The 20,542-nt window shown below is 41.8% G+C and overlaps 1 protein-coding gene across 1 annotated transcript; it reads right to left on the reverse strand.

Moving 5' to 3' along the window:
- Positions 1 to 11: 11 nt before the first annotated feature.
- GLIPR1 (GLI pathogenesis related 1) lies at positions 12 to 16,898 on the reverse strand. The gene is given in 7 exon segments (XM_016199254.2): positions 12 to 535; positions 538 to 666; positions 769 to 795; positions 4,989 to 5,074; positions 8,541 to 8,650; positions 15,016 to 15,261; positions 16,649 to 16,898. Coding segments are annotated over 7 exon segments (795 nt in total). The 5' UTR covers positions 16,823 to 16,898; the 3' UTR covers positions 12 to 512.
- Between the last annotated feature and the right edge of the window lie 3,644 nt (positions 16,899 to 20,542).

Below are 20,542 nucleotides of genomic sequence, written 5' to 3' on the forward strand. Positions count from 1 at the left end.
TAGGTTTATTCCTTTTTGTAATCTTACATTTTGTTCCAAGATTAAACAACCCATAACAAAAAAACCCCACAAGGCCTCCTTAAGTCAAATTCCTTAATTACTATTCTATTCTGAGTCCAGGGAAGTGATAAACCGGAAAGACCTCTAATTGCACGTGGGTAAGACCAGATTATTTAGAATTGAATCAGCACACAAGTTATGTAGAAATGTTTATACTAAAGAAGGCCAGTGGAGTTATTTAGAAGCACCTAAGTCTAGCTCACTCATTTAAGGTTACTTACTGAAAGTCACAACGTGGCAGCCTTGAAACAGTGCTTATTCATAGAACATGGGAAGTAAAGTGAGTTTATCCTGTAGAGTGAGGATGTTAAACAGTTTCTTCTTTTGGTTATGGCTTTCTTGCAGCAATGTGGGGTTTTTTTCTGGAATGTTTTAAAATTAGAAACACACCCAATTGTTATTTTTAAAAAGTCATATATAGATGAGTTTCTAAACTTTTTTTCTGGATTGTATTAGTCCAAAAGAATTAAATGAAGTATTTGTACTTGACCAAGATGGTAATAGTAGCACTCAGGATTAGTATTGGTGGACTAACAGCTAAAAAAAGAGATAGGCGTTTATTCCGTGAATATATCGGCCAGTCTGGATACACAATAGAGTAGTAACCTGTGAAACAAACATACAGAATCCTCTTAAACGTTGTTTCTCGTAATGCAGTAATATAATTCACAAAGATCTTAATGAAACAATTAAGATTAGTATACATACGTGTGAGTTTGTCTCGCTGTGGGTTAGCTGTAAAGTCAGAGAAGAAAAAATTAAAAAGAGTAGGTACTGGTGAGACTTTTGTTTTAAAAAGCCAAGTTTCTAATTGTAATCGTTAACTGTTGCTTTGGCTTTATTATAGTGATTTTTCAAAGGTTACTTTTTCAAGATTTTATTTTACTAACTGTACTCGATGTTTTTAAAGCAACTTTTTATATAAACTTTGAACTTTTTATATACCACTACTGTAAATGGAAAATCACTTTATATACCATATTTAGCAAATGAATACAATTAAATTAAAAATTAAAACAATTTTAAAATAATTAAATATTAGTAATAGTGTGAGCAATTTTAAAATAGTTTTCCTGAAAATAAATCCTTCTCTTAAAAGAATGATATTATTGATGATCAGTCAGTAAAAGAGATAGTGGCCTCTCTCATCCATTCCAGTATGTCGGTAAATTACAAATAGGGCATTTGGCAATCATAGTCATAATTACTACCCCCCCTCCCCCATACTGAGCTTTATTCAGAATTTGACATTAGAGCCCTAGGAAGAAAACTCTGCCTCTGCCTTAGCCTTCTTGATACTTTTTATTAGACACCTTTTGACACCAGATCTGCTCCAGCTGTTGTTGGACTCCTGTGATGGAACCCAAAAAAGGAGCTGGCCCTGTGGGTGCTGGTGAGCATCCCGATCATCACACCTGTCACTGGGCATTTTCTATGGCCAGTTACTGTGAAGCTGCTGCTCCTTTAACTTTTCTTGGCAATTATATCTGTGAAATCAAGAATGGAATGTGCTACTTATATTTTTTCTTACGTATGTATTCTTTAAATGTTAAATATTCGACTTCAATATTGAGACAAATGTACCCATGCACTGAAATCTTGTGTACCATCCAGTATGCCCAGCACATTTTGCAAAGTCATCCTGATTTGGCCCCGATGGGTATTTATTGAAACTACCAACAGTATCTAGAAGACCACAAAGGAATTTTTTCCTTCAGTATTTGCCATAATTTGTCAAGGAAGGAATCTGTTGAATAAAATATTTTATTCTAACCCTTACCCCCCATGCAAGTTAGCATGTGTTTTCCCTTTATCTCTCTTAAGAGCCCAGAGTCTCTTTCTTTATTGGTAACTACAGCCTCAGCTTTCTGAATTTTATTCCCCAAGATTGGACACCATCTTCAGCTGGATCTCCTATATCAAAAGTTAAACTCTAGCAGTTTTCTTCTTGTTAGCATTGTGTTGTTACTAATTAGCTAGGTTTTTTTAAAGGAAGGTGGGGTTGTTGTTTTTTTGTTTTTAGGAAACATGCACTCTGTTAATGCTTATTTGCCAGTCAGAATAGGCACTGGCTCAGTTTGAATCACTGATTTTAAACAGAATTGTTCATGGGCATAAAAACGTCACCTAAAAATGTGGACATTAAAAAACACCAAGAGTAAACTCTAGATTTGGAATTATAGGGAGGATGCTTTGGGAGATAATAGGAAATACTGAGGGCTGCTGTATGCCAGGCCCATGTTCTAAGAGTGTGTGTGTGTGTATTTTGTTTGTTTGTTCTTTTGAATTGCTTCGCTCAACCTGTGAAGAGATCTATTATCTACATTTTATTATCGAGGAAATAGGCCCAGACAACTTTCATTTTGGACATGTTTCTGTCTCAGTTAGGCTGCCTCCCTGTGTTTGTTTCTGTGTCAGCTAGAGCTGCTACTTCTCCCAGTGGTAGGGTGGCCTTATGTAGTAGATGTCCTGTGAAGCCCAGTGGTTCACTCTCCCTGGTACCTGAGTTGGGTGGTCTGGTGCCTGGCGAGTCTGCCCTTTGAGTGCGTCATTTGTGGGGCGGTACTCTAGTGTGGTCTGAAGCTGGCTACCAGGTGTGTTGGCTTTAGAGCCTCTTGGGAGGTGCAGGCCAAGATCTGCTGCTTCCTGTGCCCTGCCCGGGGCCACCTGGTTTGAGGTACAAAATGATCTGCAGTTGTTTTCCAGTTGTGCTGGGCTTGGAGGCGCCTGGGAGAGGGTAAACTGTGAACCAACTCTAGCTGCTGCTAGTGCTGGGCCTAAGGCCACTTAGCAAGAGGTAAGGGGCACCCAAGGTCAGATACTGTTAGTTTGGTGTTTGTGAACCTTTGAGAGATTTTAGAAACGTCAGCAGCAGGAGACAAGACAGGCCTCTTGTATGGAAAAGTCACTGTAAATGACTTGGGTGGGGTGGGGTGAACAGCGTTAGCCAGGTTGATGGAGACTCAGATGTGGTGCCTATGTGGGCCTGCAAAAGGAGGTCTCAGTAAAGAAACAATGGCTTCTGCCAGAACTTTTGTCTGGGAGAAAGCTGCCCCTCCAGCGCTTGCCCTGAAGCCAGATAATTCATTTCCTCTCTGTATGTCTTTGGTGTCTTTTGAGCTTCCTCCCCAGGCCTGGATGGATGTCGGAGGGAGTAAGTCCATGTGGGCCCTTTCAGAGGAACTGCCTGGGACGCCAGCAGCCCTCCGGCTCCCTCAGCCACAATCCCCACTGGTTTCCACAGCCAGAAGTTACGGTGACCTCACTTCCTAGCACTGGAACCCAGGGCTGGGGAGCCTGGTGTGGGGATGAGACCCCAGCTCCTCAGGGGGGCCTCTGCAGCCAAAATATCCCGTCCAACTTTTAACCCCCACACATGGGTGTAGGACCAGCCAGTTCTGAGTCTCCTTCCCTCCTACCAGTCTCGATGTGGTGTCTTCATCTTCTGTATATCCTTAGATATACAGAAAAAATTTCAGTTATATATAGAAGTGTCCTGTTCAGCTAGACTTCACACAGTTTTCGATGATGGCTGTTCTGTAGTTGTAATTTTGATGTAGTTGTGGGAGGAGGTGAGTACTGTGTTTACCTACTCTGCCATCTTGACTGGAAGCCTCGGCATATTGTTTCTAAAATCTATGGTTTTAACTCCTGGTATAAAGACTAACTTGTAAAAAAAAAATGTAGTGTTGTAGCAACAAGAAGGGAAAATTCAGCTAATATATTCATACTCTGAGATTTGTTGCACTTAAACTACACCTTACCAAGTTCTCGTAACAAAACTGATATGAGTGAAATAAGGTTGAACTGGGGAGAAATGACTGGCTCAGGAAGCTGGTCAATGAAGTGTTGTTGCCCTGGCTGGTTTGCTCAGTGGTTAGAGCGTCGGCCTGCGGACTGAAGGGTCCCGGGTTTGATTATGGCCAAGGGCAGGTACCTCTGTTGCAGGCTCGATCCCCAGCCCTGGTTGTGGTGGGTGGGGGAGGGAACCAACTGATGTGTCTCTCTCACACTGATGTTTCTCTCTCTCTCTCTCTCTCTGAAAAGCAGTGGAAAAAATATCCTCAGGTGAAGATTAAAAATAAAGTGTTGCTGTTCTTGGAGTAAAGATGAGAGTTAAGTGTTTACATCAGGAGAAAGGGAACGAGCCGTCTAAAAGAATTTTATAATTTATGCAGTTAAACTCGGTCCACTCTATCCTGCCTCTGCTCTAAGAACCCCACCCTGTCCCTGGAGCTCTGGGAGTTCAGTTGGTTACAGATCTGGACACAAAAGTACTACAGGATTTGCACAACTCTGATAGCTTAGTTGAGGTTTCCTTTCTTCACATCATGGGAAAAAATTTAAAAACGTACTGGGATGAAAAGGAATGTGTCTGGAGGAGGAACCATAAATAAACTCGTGGTCAATTATGAATGATTATTTCAAAATTACAAAGCAGAATTTTTCTAAGACATTTGGTAAAACATCCTTGAAGTTGCCTTCATTGGCTTTCTACATCGTTTCTCACTAGATGCTGTTTTGCTAATTTAAAAAATGCCCCATTACAGCTTACTTATTCTACAGACAAAAATGCAGCCTTGAGTGCCTTGGACAAGTATCACAAAATTCAGAATCCTGTTCATCTGGATAGCTTTGTTACACAAGTGTTTTATCTTGCTGAAGTTAGCATATCTTTGGTCTGTAGTTTCCAACACCATAGTGTCATATTGATTAGAACTAAATAAAAAGGGTATTATGTGCTTCCTTAAATTTATCTTAAACATATATTCATTCCTGGGAAAAGAAGCCATTGGTTTGCTTGCTACCTGATGCAATCTTCCTGAATATAGCTATGAGGCTAAAGCAAAGATTTGCATTCTTAACTGTAGAACGTTAAAATAGTTCCAAACACACTATATTATCAGTAGATTGTTTCTTTTACTCACCACACAGATTGTCCAAACAATTGTCATTTTGGGGGCAAGCACTGCAAGTGGGTCCTTTTTTATATGGCCAGGTAGGGTAATTTCCTCTATAAAGTAGAAGAAAACTGTATCAGGAGAGATTGTTTTGTTTTTCAGTTGTAATTTATTGTGAACCCTTGACTAAATCCATAGGGTGGAGGTCCACAGATTCAGAGGGTTGGTGAGAGAAGTGGAGAGAGGCAAGCAGAAATGGAAGCCTGTTAATAATGAGTCTGTTCTGTGTGCCTATGTCTGTGAGCCTGTATCTTAATTTACATCATCTCATTTAATCCTTAAGACAACTCTGGCAGGAAGATATTTTTATTTCTATTAGAAAACTAAAACTCTAAAGATTAAGTAATTTGCTCCAAATCACAATACGTATCACAGTATATATTGGAGTCAGAATGAAACCCACATTGGTCTGGCTCCAGGACAGTGCTCCCTCTAACTGCCTGGTTCCATGTCATTGCCGTCCAGCTGCCCATCTTAGAAAAGGTGAGTGCCCTAGCCAGTTTGGCGCTGGTTAGAGTGTGGCCTGCACGGGCCGGAGGCAGCCAAATGATGAGCCTCTTTCACATTGATGTTTCTCTTTCCCTCCCCTCTGGAAAGCGACGGAAAAAATATCCTCGGGTGAAGATTAATTAAAAAAAAAAAAAAGGGTGTTGCCACCTACATTGACTCTCCTCAGTCCACGGCCTCCATGGCTTTTATTGGACAGGAGCCATTGGGCTGGAAAAGCACCTAACGAAAGAAAATAAGATATGGAGGGATTTCTAAAGTGCAATTTGCTTTCACATAAAAGATGTGATATGAATAACATAATTACTGAGTATTCCTGATGCTAGACACTGTTCTAATGAATTAATCTCATCCCTGCGAGGAAGATACAGTTATTTATCCCCATTATAAAGCTAGAGATTGATGCACAGAGTGTAAATAATTGACCAAGGTCAGACTAGAGAGTAAAATAATATCCAAACATTTTATATCCCCATGAATATCTTGAGAGTGAAATGAGGAGCTGTGCCTTTATTTCGGTGAACTTGCAGTTGCACTAACCTTCTTGGAACTCTGCTTTGGGAAAGGAGCTCCTTTTATGCCACGGTACCTTTGGTAGCCTGGTGGGGCCTATGGACTCTTCCTGAAAATAGTTTGTTTTTAGTGAAGAACAGAAAGTTCTTAGGATTATAATGGAAACTAAATTGAAAGTTGTCAAAATGGTAAAAATATTTGTGATATAGTAATCTGTGTTTATTAAATATTAGACAATATCAAGCAGGGAGTCTACATTAATTTCAAAGTGATGAATAAAAACTAATTTGAGATGATCTGCAGCAACTGGGATGTGATATGAAAATACCTGTGATATTTACCAAGATATAATAGTGCCAATACAAACTCACAGGTGTTGCTGACGAGACTGGAGTGTTCCCTTCATTCATAATGAAATGTTACTTTCAGTAGAGGGAGTGAAAATACAGTGTTACTTTTTTCTAATCCAAGTTCAGGGACTCCCCTCCCCTAATACTATACATTTACCTCCAAAGTTAACTCTCCCCCTTTAGAAACATTATATTAACATCTAATTTCCAACCCAAAAATATATTTCCTAATATATTTAAAATAAAAATATATATCCAAATATATGTTTGGCTCCAAATTAATTTAGTTTGTTTCAGAAATTAGATTTACCCTCATGCTTACTGTACACCATGGAAAATAATCATACCAAGGGAATGTAGTGGAGATTCTGGTAACAATTATAAAAGATTTCCAAAATGACCAGCGGTGTGGCTCAGCGGTTGAGCATCTACCTATGATCCAGGAGATGGAGGCTTGATTCCCGGTGAGGCACATGCCCGGGTTTCGGGCTCGATCCCCAGCAGGGGGCGTGCAGGAGGCAGCCGATCAATGACTCATCATTGATGTTTCTCTCTCTCCCTCTCTCTCTCCCTTCCTCTCTGTGAAATCAATAAAAACATTAAAAAAAAAGTCCATAATGTACATTAATCATCAGAATATCTTTCATTGTCAAAAAGCGCTGGTTAAGTTCTAGAATGTTTTTAATAAAATCATTTATGCTACTTCATTCTTTGTCTAATTGTGTATTCCAAACTATAAAGAAGAGGGGGAAATGGCTACTTCAAAAACAAGCTAAAAACGGGCAGCTGTGAGTTCTAGGGAAATGGCAGAACTCATCTTGGGAGAAACATGCTCGTGGGAAGGCCTGGATTTGTCCAGGTGGGACAGATTAAGACAGAGGGCCCTAAAGTATCCTGCCCAATAAAGAAGCAGGAAATTTTTGTGTTTCCCTTGGTAACCTGAGAGAGTTAGGGCCTGGGGATCTAGAAAAGAAAAAGACCTTTAAAAAAAAGATTAACGTAGGTAAGGGTTCCGAAGGCAGTGGTGACCAAGGTACACTAAGCACTGCGCTATTTGATAGTCAACATTGCTGTTCCCTCCTCTGTGTTACAATCCTCTCTTCCACTGGTGCAGAGTGAAGGCCTGTTACACAGCGTAGCCTTGCTCATTAGGCCCCGGGGAATGGAGGAGAGAATTGTACCTGTGCTTGGGACAGTACAGATCAGAGAGACCTGGAGCTGCCAGGAGGAGAGGGGTCAGACTGTCCTGAGCAATGGAAACAAGCTGGGAGTGGGACTCCAGAACTGGAGGACGGGTGTGACCCTGAGGAGCACCGACTCCGGCTCCGGAGCCAATAGCCCAGGGCAGAGTCTGGCTCTGACACTTGCTGACTGAGGGACCTCGGCAGCCTGTCCACTCTCTCGGTTCCTTCCCTTTCTTATCTGCAAAGCAGGCTAGTAACAGAGCTGTCTCAGACTTTGTGAAGACTAAATAAGTTACTGCATACGAAGCACTCGGAGCAGCTCTCAGCGCGTGAGCAGCAGTGTACAAAAGCATAACGACCCGGAAAGCGCTCATGGTATAACTTCCAGTAAAAAACAGAAACATGTATTTCCCCTGTGATCTCCGTTTTCTAAATAGGTGTGTGACGTATAAGCACAGGTACGTCAGTTTAAAGGAAGGTGGGGGAGAGAGAGGTCATATGTCTTCCCCATTTTCCAAAGGAGACAAATTGTATCCATATGAAAGCAAAACTGTCAAAAGTAAATGAAATAAGTTATATAAATAGAGAAATTCAACTCAGAGTTATTTTTTTTGACAATTGTGCAAAAATTGCCAAGTTTTTAATAAACCAGTAAGTATAAACTAATACCAATCCTCTTATTTTGCAGTATTATTACCATATCCAATTAATCTGTGTCCCTGAAAACATTTTAGTCTTGCTACTGTTAAAAATGTACATATGTATTTATGTAGTATTTATAAAGGGTGCATATCACCCCACAAACAGAAATATATCAGAATGTTAATGGAGTAGATTTCTAGGCAGAGGAATTAAGGCTAATATTAATTTTGTTTTTTACACTTTAGATTTTCTGTAATGAAGGTAAATACTTGTAAAATAGAATTGGAAATTTTTTTTAGAAAGAGGTTGATTTGGGCACTTACGCTGGTCCATAGTTGCATATAAAATGTGCAGCATTGGGAAAAGTTAAGCCTTTAACTGTAGGACAAAATTGTACTGCACAGCCAACTTTGTAACTATCCGCCCAAACAACCTGGAAGAAAATAAGAGAGAGATATAAAATGAGCATTTGTTTATGATTAGACCTTCATAAGCATGGGGAGGTATGTTCACTCTAGTGAGGTAGAACACATACCACCAAGGGAAGTTTTAGGTGCTCAGAATTCAGGTGGAAACAAAACTTGTAAATTATTAGTGTGTGTGTGTGTGTGTGTGTGTGTGTGTGTGTAATAAACATAAAGAATAACTAAGATAATTTTTGACGGTGCAATGAAGAAATAAAACAGAGGATAGGGAGTGACTGATGGGGAGGAGGGGGCTGCTTTACCTTGGGTGTTCAGGGAAACCGTCTCTGGGGAGATGGCATTTAAGCCAAGACCTGAAGGCGAGGGGGCAGCACTCAGTGACTGTGCAGGAGGGCTGTGACAGGAAGAGCACTCACTCCATGCAGAAGGGGCAGGCAGGCGGCGAGGGCCCGAGGAGGGAGGCAGCGAGCAGAACAGAGCTGGGGCTGAATGAGGGAGCGAGATCCCGAGGCAGTGAGGTCAGAGGCACAGGAGCGGTCACAGGGAGCCTGGTACGCATTTGAGTGACAGGCTCTTTTCCATGTCTTAGATCCCTTTGGTTGCTATGAAGTAAATGGACCGAGAAGAGCAAGGGAAAAGAGGGAGGGGATTTGGGAGGCTGTCTCAGTGGTACCAGAAAGAGAAGATCACACTTGGATGATGGCAGTAGAGCTCCTGAGAACTGACCAGGTTCGTGGTTCAGCTCAGACGTCAAGCTGAAAGGATTTCCTTTAGTTTGAGTGTGGGGTTAAGGGGAAAAGATAAAAATCAACTTAATGTTTTAGGCCCGAGCAACAATCACTGAGATGGGGGACATCACGGGAGGAAGAGGATGGGTGGGAGCATGGACCCGGACTCTGTCCAAGCCATGTGACTTTGGAGATACCCATCAGATGTCGGACTGCACATGATTCGGCCGCTGGATAGAACCATCTGCAGCTCCAAGATGTGAATCTGGAAAACATGTGACTGGGTCAGGCCACATAGGCAAAGAGAGCAGAAAAACAAGTGAGAGCAGGGGATCAAGAACCACCACCAGCAAAGGAGCTCAAAGGAGTGGTCAGTGACACAGGGGGGAAACCAAGGACAGAGCCAGCTTCGGGGAGAGGGAGGGAGAAGGGCTTGATTCAATGCTATCGCACATTTTAGCACCTTTAGTGGCACTTTTCCCTTTATGTTTGAACAAGGGGCCATTTTCATTTTGCACTGGGCCCCACAAATTACATAGCTCATTTTACCATAGTGTTTGGTGTCACAGAACCTAAAGGAAAAAGTATTCAAAGAGCTAGTATCTGGAGCTAAGAGCCAGCCATTCAAAGTATTTTTTTACAGTAATACCAAATTGCATTTTAAATTATTTTTACCCAAACTTTTTCATAACTGTGACAAGAACTGTGCTGAATATGGGAGATATAAAGGTGAATGAGCTGGAGCCAGTGGGCGCCTTCACAAAATGCAGAGAAAAGCTGTCATGAAGCCATTACCTAAGGTTTTGACACTGTGCTGGGGAAGCAGAGGGACCTAAGGGAGTACCAAGCATTGGGCCCTGCCCCAGTGAGGGAGGTGGAGCTGAAGCTGGAGGGAGCTGGCCAGAGCCTGCAGGAGCCTTCCGGCAGAGGGCAACATCCCTGTGGACCCAAGGTGAGAAAGACGAGGCCGGTGGGGCTGCGGAAAAAGATCAAGTTTACTTGAAAAACTCAATAATAAAAACCAGTCCCTGGGGAGAGAGTACAGCGTGAGGGGAGAGGGAAGCTGAGAATGGGGTCTGAGCTTCTCCAGGGCTTAATGGTGGTGCAGGAGGCGGGGGAGGGCTAGGAGGTGGTTGGCAGAGACTAGGGAGGCAGCTGCCCTGTCCTGCCTGCCTCATCTCTGGTTTCACAACTGGGGAGGATCTGGGAAGGTAGCTATTGTCTCCCACAGAGGAGCAGCGCTCTCCTTTGGCAAGGACTGCCCCCTCCCTGCTCTCTGATCCAAGAGGGGTGTTTTCCCTTCACATCTCAAGGCCCAGGAGCCTCCTACAGATTCCTGTTGTATATTTTTTAATTTCTTTGAATATGATAAAAAACATAACTATAAAAAAAATAAGAGCTACTCATTGAGAATTTCCCCAGTGCCAGGGTAATGTCAGTCACTTTGCATGCAACATCCTGTGTAACCTCATAACAAGTCAATAAATGGGCAGTGCCCTGATTTTTATAGAAGAGCGTTGAAACCTAATTCTACTTGACCAGGAAGTACTGTGAGGACAGTCCATGCCCTAAACAAAATACCTTCAGTGTACTTTCCCTTTTAGCAGAACCAGGGACGGCTCTCTATACCTTTCTCACAGACACGCCGCATTTGGGGAACTCAGTGGGGGCTGGCATGTCTCTCCTTTAACAACTCCTTCCCACCATCTTCCCCTTTCAATTCTCAGTATTCGTCTATCTGGCTCATTATCAGGAGTATAGTTACCTTGCAACATATAAAAAGCCAGCTAGAAAAACTGTGAAATGTATCACACTTCCTTTGTTTCTGGGAAAGTGTAAAAAAACAAAAATTTCAAGAGGGGTGGGGTGGGGTAGGGTGACTATAGAAACAAAAATGAGGCCAACAGCGCCATCTAGTGGGCATCCTCAACACTACCAAACCTAAGCGGCTGCCCCGCCCAGGTACTAAAACAAAACTATTCCCAAACTTTACAAAGCTGAACTGTCAGCAACAAAATATGTAATTTAAATACTTACTCTCTCATATTAATATACCAAAATTCTTCCACGATACAAATCATCTCTCATGAAGACGGCTAAAGTGTTAACATTTTAAGAAGTATCATACCTTTGGGAGGTAATGAGTCTGAACCTATTGTCTTTACACAACCACCTCTCACAGGCCAAAATCTGAAAATAGCTTGCTTTTTATTAATAGAAGATGACAATCAGTGGGAGGTTATAATACCCACGTGAGGTGGTATCCAGCATGAATTTAAAGTGGCTACTGCGTAGTCTTGAATCTCCCAGCACGGTTTCGCTCAAGCAGAGCCTTCTTCCAATAACCAGCTCATGGAAGAAATGTAATCTTTGTTTAGTGCATACTAAGTGCTAGCTAATTTACAGGCATTGTATTATTTAATGTTTACAACATCCCTGGGCTCTGAATCCCAGCTCTTCTTACTGACTAGTTGACATTGGGAAACAACTTCTTAACCTTTCTGAGGCTGTGTGTTCATAGATGGAGACAGTGCCTGTCTTATGGGTTTGTGGTGAGAACTGAATGAGATATTAAACATAGAGAGCCAAGCACCACACGCACTTAAAAAGTAATTGCTGGTGGTGCGTCTGCCCCGACCCAGGGGTGACTGGACATGCTCCCCAGAATGAGGGTGCCTCCTCTGAAAGGGGGCAGAATGTCTCCTAAATAGAACAGGTTAGGATCACTTAGCTCTGACACCTGTATGCAATGAAGTGGATTTTAGGATATGAGCTTTCTCATGTCCAAAATATTAGCCCTCCTTTCCCCTCAGATGTAAGGGGAAAATTTACAAGGAAGCTCAGTTAATACACCTTGCTGACCGATCTTGAGATAACTCGTGTCTGCACTTACATTAATTTAAGTAATTTTAAACACCTTGCTGACCAGTCACGGGCGAGTTCTGGCTCAAAATGCCGGTCAGCAAGGTGTCAATCTTGGGAGGGCCATGTCTAAAACCTCAGGCCTCTATGACATCAAATCAAGTTTTGGTCCCTTGGAATGACAGACATGGAGTGTCTTAACTTGCATTGTTTAAGATTCTTTTGTCCATTTATCAGGCTTCTGATCTCTACATATTTGATGTGCTAAGCTACTGGCCATTCTTCTGAAACACCAGGCTCATGTGTGCACATTGTTCACTTTCTACACCTTGTTAGTTTTGCCTGGTGTGCTCTTCCCTTTCCTTTTCATCTGACAAATTCTCACTCAGTATTTAAGAACCAACTCATATGTTTCCTGCTGTGTGACTAACTCCTATGTCTCCATATCTCCCCTTTTCTGACATGGCACCCTGTCACTTTCTCCAAATGGCACTAACCGTGCGCTGTTAAATGTCGATTTACACATGTCTCCCCAAAGAAGGTCAGCTCCTAAGGGTTAGGGTCATTCCCACCTGTGTCCCTCATTCCCTGGCTCACTCCTCAGTTCTCCTCACTCCCTACTTCTCCCCAGTAAAGTGTTAGCGCATAAACTATTGTCTCAGGTTCTGTTTTTGAGGAATCTAGACTAAGACATAAGACCAGTGCCTTACACAGTGCCTGGTGTAGGGTAGATGTTTAACATCTGTCCTGTCCTCAAACTGACAATTATTTCTGGAGATTTAAACACCATACTGCACCCTGGCTGGTATGGTTCAGTGGTTAGAGTGTTGGCGCATGCACCAAAGGGTCACGGGTTTGAGTCCTGGTCAAGGGCATGTACCTGGGTTGCAGGCTCGATACCTGGCCCTGGTCGGGGTGCATGCAGGAGGCAACCAATTGGCGTCTCTCTCACATTGAAATTTCTCTTTCTCTTTCTGTTTCCTTCCCTCCATCCCCCTCCCTCCCTTCCACTCTCTCTCTAAAAATCAATGGAAAAAATATCCTCTGGTGAGGATTAACTAAGAACGAAAGAAAGAAAGAAAGAAAGAAAGAAAGAAAGAAAGAAAGAAAGAAAGAAAGAAAGAAAGAAAGAAAGAAAGAAAGGAAGGAAGGAAGGAAGGAAGGAAGGAAGGAAGGAAGGAAGGAAGGAAGGAAGGAAGGAGGAGGGAGGGAGGGAGGGGGGGAGGGAGGGAGGGAGGGAGGGAGGGGGGGGAGGGAGGGAGACTATAAGGCATAATGTTACGAGGTACCTCTTGTAGGCAATCTGGATTTAGCTTTCTTGTCCTCTAGGACTTGTGGAAACCCAACAAAATTTATTTTCTGGTTAATTTCACTCATAAACATAAACCAAAATTGATGGTTTATGGAATAGCTTTAGGAGAACCTTATTTATATTTCCAAGGAATGGACTGATGCTACTGATGACTTCATAGCCCCTCCTTGCTTACAATAATCGTGAGATGAAAATTTCACTGAAATCCGTCCTGTCCTTTTCATCATCTTAATCTCCTTATAACTTTGCCAAACTTGTTTTACCTGTAACAATACCAGTGAGGTCAAAGGCTTTATAAGGCTGAACTATACTAAGGGTTTTATCTAATAACATTTGCTCTTTAAAAACACCTAATATTCCAAGTGATCGACCTTGTTAGCAATGTGTTTGCCACCATGCCTCCTTTCAACATATTCTTGCTCATTCAAACCTGTCAAATATAGACTAAGTACCTTTAGTTCTTGGTTTAACAAGGACTGCGAGTAAACAAAAGTAAGTAAACAAAACCTGCCCAGCAGGCAGACAGCTCTGGCGGGGGCTGGGGTTGGGGGTTGGGAGTGTGGAGGGATTGAGCATAAAAGAAAAAAAAAGACAGAGAGCGAACTCATGGACATGGACAAGTGTGGTGATGGGGGGGGTGGAAGAGGCATAGAGGGGTAAGTGCTGATGGGGAAAAATTAAATTTAAGTTAAGTTAAATTTTAAAAAAGAAACAAACCACACACACACACACACACACGTCCAGTCGTCCAGTCTGGAAGGCAGCCTGTCAAGAAGATGCTACCTAGGGACTTTCCATAAAGTTGCCAACTTGAGTTAGGGTTAGGAAGCTAAAACCAGTTCAATAAAAATAAAATAGAATAAAATAAAATCTCAGTGGGAGGCCCTGGATGTGGCTTTGGGACTGATGCTATCGACTTTGCAGGGAGAGCACCACAGCATGGTTTAACAAGTTTACATGTTGGCCTCTCCATAGGGACTGTGCCTGCTGTTCTTTTTTTCTCCTGTGGCCCTTGATAGGTTCTCGATCCATGTTTGAAAGAATCAGAGGATATGAAAGCATCAATTCTTATTGATACTTCTGTCTGAGAGGCTTATTTCTCCCAATTTTGTAGTTCCAAAACAACGGCCTCACATTTTATAGAGCACTCGTACTTGAAATGCACTCATAAGGTCCTTTGATTGCTGACAAGTGGAATAAAGCCCCGCGGGAAAATAGCTCTCCTCAAAATTATTCAAAGCCTCGGTGGGCCTCGCATTTCACCCATGTCCACTTAACTAAACTTTTCAACCACTGTCTCCTCTGGTATTGGAGTCTGTTCCATTTAGTATTTATTTTTAGGAGTAAACCTGTCACCCTGTCTCATATTTACAGATGTACTAGCTTCTTGTATATTTTCTTAACACTAGGTTCCAGTTTTGTGCTCACTCATGAGAAAATAGTTTCAAGAGAATATAGGGCAGACCCTTACCTGAGTGTAATGGCCGCAGACCTTATTGCATTTCCGAGTCTTGAAGTCATAGTCCTGAACTTCACTGTACCAGTTTGTGATGGCTGAAGACACAGAAAAGATGGACAGAGACCCAGACCAGAGGTTTTCTCCCAGTGAAGTGAAATTTTGGTGCAGCCTGTGGGGTGGCTTCAGCTGTGTATTATGTGAAAACTGACATTTTCTTGCCCATGCTCTTGCAATTTGGGCTAGTGCTGGGTCCCACGTCTGTAAAAACAAATATTAAACAACCAGAGGGTCAAGAATGGAACCTGTTACCCAACAACGCAACAGGAGTGAGCCGAGTGGGAACTGAAATGGGGAATGAGGTGTGATGACAGGAACAGAGAAGGAACCACTGCACGGGCGTCCACTATGTAAGTACGGTCTTCAAGTAATAACCAGGGCTAGTCGGAAACAGGATCGCCTAGTTTCATGGAATTTGGAATCCGAATGACTGTGCCACTGAAGACCTACTACAGGTTTCCCTCGCTATCCGAAAGCAGAGCAGACCTATGTCTGAAAACTGTAGTAAGCCAAAATGGTGTAAAGCGAAAAAGCAATTACCTTAGGACACATCCTGCCAACATGTGCCCAGCACAGATGGAAATAAAGCACAGATGCTTACAGACACCGGTCCCACGCAGGTTGCTGCTGAGACCGTGGGGTTCCCGGCTCGGCCGCCGCTCTCGCTGCTCAGGGCGCGCTGACTCTGTCCCGGCTGTGCAACGAGCACTGAACGCTCTTTTTGCTTTTCACCTTTTTTTTATAAAAGCAAAATCCTCTTCAGGTTTCTTTCCGTTGAGAAAACAGCTAGGAATGTAAGTCTTTTTTTTTTTTTCAATCCTCACCCGAGGATATTTTTTCCATTGCTTTGCAGAGAGAGTGGAAAGGAAGGAGAGAGAGAGACACCAAACTGAGACATTCCGACTGTGGGGGGGATCGAGCCTGCAACTGAGGTGCCTGCCTTTGGTTAGAATTGAACCCAGGACCCTTCAGTCCGCAGGCCTGCGCTCTAACCACTGGGCGAACTGGCTAGGCAGAATGTAGGTCTTTTGTAAAAGCAAAGTGGTGCAAAGAGAACTTTCGAAAAGTGAGGGATACCTGTATATGCAAAATACTGAGTGCTGTTTTACATATTTTATAAAATTTAGTAACCACAATACCTCATATCTTAAGAAGCTCAGAAAGGTTAAAAAGCCAGATCAAAGCCACAGAACTAGGATTCAAACCCAAACCTGAGTGAATCAAAATCCTGTTTTCCCCACACTCCATGGTTCAGTACTGGGTAGGTCACAACAAAAAATACACTTAGAGGCAAAACAAACAAAACCCCTAACAAAATTAAAAGGGAAGAAAAAGACAAAAAGAGAAGTGCAATCTACTTATGCCCAGAGGTAAGGAAGTGTCCAAAAAGAGAAGTGAAATATATTTGCTGAGCTGTTGACAGGTAGAGCTATGCTGGGTTTGTTTTGATCACAGATTGTAAATTTACTGAGCACCTTAATCACAATTTAAAAAAAAATCACTTACGGTTACCGAGGATTCCCCTCCAAAATCAGTACACATTAGTTGTTTTTGACTGACTTATGCCACAAACAGATATTTTCCTTACCATGTACAGCATATCACTGGCTGCCGGCTTCACCTCTGATCTGAGCTTGTTATGAACGTGAACACAGTCTTTGATAAACGTTTCATTGTTGATATCCGGCAAGCTATTTACTGAATATGAATAACTGGAGACCACAGAAAGCATCCAGGCTGTCATAGCAAGGATGACTCGCATGCTCGCTCTGTCTGGTGCGGAGCCCTGGGAGGCTGGAATCCGGAGCCACTGCAGGTTCTGAGAGTGTGTGTGTCTCTGTTTTACAAAGCACAGCCTACTTCAACTTTAAGAGATCAGAAAGTAGAACCCGTGACAAGTTTGACGATATGGGTTTCGCCATATATGGTTTGCTGCTTTTAACCCTATTTTCAGTGGTTTTCAGTGACACAGCACCTATTACAACATAGATTTTTATGAGGCTGAGTCAGACTTTTGTTGGAGTTGGGGGTTACTTCCAAAGGAAACTCTGGAATCTCCAGAAATAACAGTTTCAATTTTTACAGAGGTTCTGGCAGTTAAATAAAAACATCTCTCTTACTTGTAGAAATGTCTTGCAAAATGCTTTTTTAAAATTTTTTTGGGGGGGGCCTGGCCTGTGTGGCTCAGTAGGTTGAGCACCATCTCCTGCACCAAGAAAGAGGACTCCGGTTCAGTTCTCGGTAGGGGCACACGCTGGGTTTCATGTTCCATCCGCAGTAGGGGGAGTGCAGGAGACAGCTGATCTTTCTCTCTGATGTTGATTTTTCTTTCTCTCCCCTCCCTTCCTCTCTCTGAAATCAATAAAGACATATTTAAAATAAATAAATAAATGAATAAATAAATAAATACATGATGAGCAGCCCTAGCGTCCATCAGTAGATGAGTGGATAAAACAGCTATGGTACATTTACATAATGGAATACTACTTGGCAGTTAAAAAGTAAAAAAAAAAAACTTACCCTTTTCACAACATGGATGGACCTGGAGAACATTACGCTACATGAAATAAGCCAGTCAGAGAGAGACAAATACCATATGATGTGGAATCTAATGAACAAACTGAATTAACAAGCAAAATAGAGACAGACTCAGAGAGCAAGCAGACAGCTTTGGTGGGGGTGGGGGTAAACTGGGGTTGTGTAGGGACTGAGCAAAAAGGAAAAGAAAAAAAAGAGAAAAAACTCATGGACACAGACAACAATGTGGTAATTGTGGGGGGAGGGTATGGTGATGGAAAAAATTAAATTAAATTTTTAAAAAACAGCTTTTTTGGGGCTCACATCAGCACACAGTGGTTGGAATGTTTAGTTAACATCATAAATTGACCTAGATATGTCCCTTTTTTTTTTTTTGTGAGGATTAATGAGATAATGTCAGTTTGTTTGTTTTTAAATTTATCTTTATTGTTGAGAGTATTACAGGTATCCCATTTTTCCCCCCAACTGATCCACTCCACTTCGCTCCCACCCCCTTCCCAGGCCTTCACCCCGTTATTGACTGTGTCCATGGGTTATGCATATAACTTCTTTGGTTAATCTCTTCCCACCCTCTACCCCCCTTCCCTCTTCCCTCTGAAATATGATCATCTGTTGCATGCGTCAATGTCTCTGGATCTATTTAGTTCGTCAGATTCTTTTGTTCATTAGCTTCTTCTTAAAGAAGACCCTTCAACTTTTCCTGTAGTGCTGGTCTGGTGGTGATGAACTCCTTTAGCTTTTTCTTCTCTGTGAAGCTCTTTATCTGACCTTCAATTCTAAATGATAGCTTTGCTGGGTAGAGCAATCTTGGTTGTAGTTCCATGTTTTTCATCACTTTGAATATTTCTTGCCACTCCCTTCTGGCCTGCAAGGTTTCTGTTGAGAAATCAGCTGACAGTCATATGGGTGCTCCCTAGTAGGTAGCTAATTGCTTTTCTCTTGCTGCTTTTAAGATTCTCTCTTTGTCTTTATTATAAATAATGTACTGTGGATACCTCTATACATAAAGCATAGTCCATATTTAATAGGATTGATTCCTAGAAAGATAATTACTGGGTAATAAAGAATGAGTGTTTTAAAGATTTCAAATATAGTGTCCAATTACCATCTTATAACTTGAACTAATTTCTACTTCTGCCATCATCATATGAGCATTGAGACCATATATTATTTCAAACATCAGAACTATGTATGTATCATGTTGTGCATATTATCAGAGAACCAAAGGCAAACATTAGTTAAGGCAGTAAAGATGGATTTTATTCAGAAACTACTGCAGGAGGGAAAAAGAGACCTCAGCATAAATTGTGGTCAATTCCAAATACAATAAAGACAGCTGGGGATTTATAGCCAAGGAATAAATCCTTGAGGGGCATGAGTGGATGGAAAATTACTAAGAGCAGGCCAGAGAGATCAGCTGTCAAGGGTGGGGACTGAGGAATTTGGTTACTTATTGAGAGTGATCAGCTCTCAAGGGTGGGAGAGATTCTTTCTAAACTGACTTGGCAGGATTCTTGCTAACACTGGTCTATGCAGGTCTGGCAAGGATCAGGAAGGGGCAAGATTGAAGCCTAGTCCAGTACAGGGTTTAGAGAAATCGCACTAAAGTTTGGTAAAAGAGAGTGTGTTGTCCATATACACATTTAAGTACTTCCTCTTTTCTCTCCCCTTGCATTCTAGATTTAGTTTATAATTTCTTAACTTTAGCTGACCTCAAGGCATAGTTTTTCCAAAGAAGAAGCCACAGTGGAACTCCTAAATGTTGCCTTTGATTTGCTTTATGGTTTCACAAGAGAAACAGCACCCAAACAAAAGTTATAAATACTGGGATCAATTCTGCTTATACTTAAACAAAGTAGTTACTTATTAAAATATGAATTCAAAGATAATGTTGCAATGAGAACTGAGTAACATACATTCCTAAACTCTTAAACATTGCTATACTTCTTCTACAACTTTCTTTTGCATAGATATATTTCAGAGAAAAATATTTATTGAAGGTTCACATGCTCTTAGTTGCATTTCTTAATTTTATAACAGTTCAAATATGAGTTAGCTCAGTTTCAGCATAAAATCTGCCTTTTCTGTTTCTCTATGGAGTAATGCTGTTCTAATTTGAGTAAGGCAAAAGAAAAGTTCTTACTATGCTCCCTATCAAGTTCCTTTCAGGGCCTCTCTGCTGGAGTGATTCAGAGAATGACTCACAGGCTTCAGCAGTTATACTACCAGCCACTCCACAGCTAAGAAAAGATCTTTGTACAAACTGCAAATTGTGTGCAGGAAAATCAGCTCTTGTGTGGAGAGACAGAGAGAGCTGGTGTGCAGTTGCCAATAGCAACATGCCTTCACCTTCTGCCCTTTAGCTTCTACCTTGCCCAAGACTGGGGAAGTCGAATAGTTGTATGTTGGACTATTCCAATTTAGTCAGAGGGCAGTTATCTTCTGCCAGTTCCCACAATGACGATTCATTTAACTTCATGATATAGCATGGCCCATATTCTCAGTTAATGTTTACTTCACTATGATCCTAGAGAGTATGTATTATATGGCTGCATTATTTTAAAAATATGTTTTTATTGAATTTTAGAGAGAAGGGGAGAGGGAGAGATAGAAACATTGATGAGAGATAAACATCAACATCGATTGCTGCTTCCGGCACACTCCATACTGGGTATTGAGCTTGAAACCCAGGCTTGTGCCCTGACCAGGAATCGGACCAGTGACCGCTCAGTTCATGGATCAATGCTCAGCCACTGAAATATGGTTGCATTTTTGATGAGGAAACTGAGGGCCAGCATTAAGTAATTTTTTTCAAGATCACATGATTAGTAAAGGGAAGAAGTGAATTAAACTCAGTTATTTCTCTTCTTTATACTAATGACTCACACATCTTGTTGTGCATTAGAATATCCATCCTATAACAAACCATCAGTGCTTTTTTTTT

This window comes from Miniopterus natalensis, chromosome 2 (genome assembly GCF_054644295.1).
Source record: "Miniopterus natalensis isolate mMinNat1 chromosome 2, mMinNat1.hap1, whole genome shotgun sequence".
In the NCBI taxonomy this organism is placed as follows: domain Eukaryota; kingdom Metazoa; phylum Chordata; class Mammalia; order Chiroptera; family Miniopteridae; genus Miniopterus; species Miniopterus natalensis.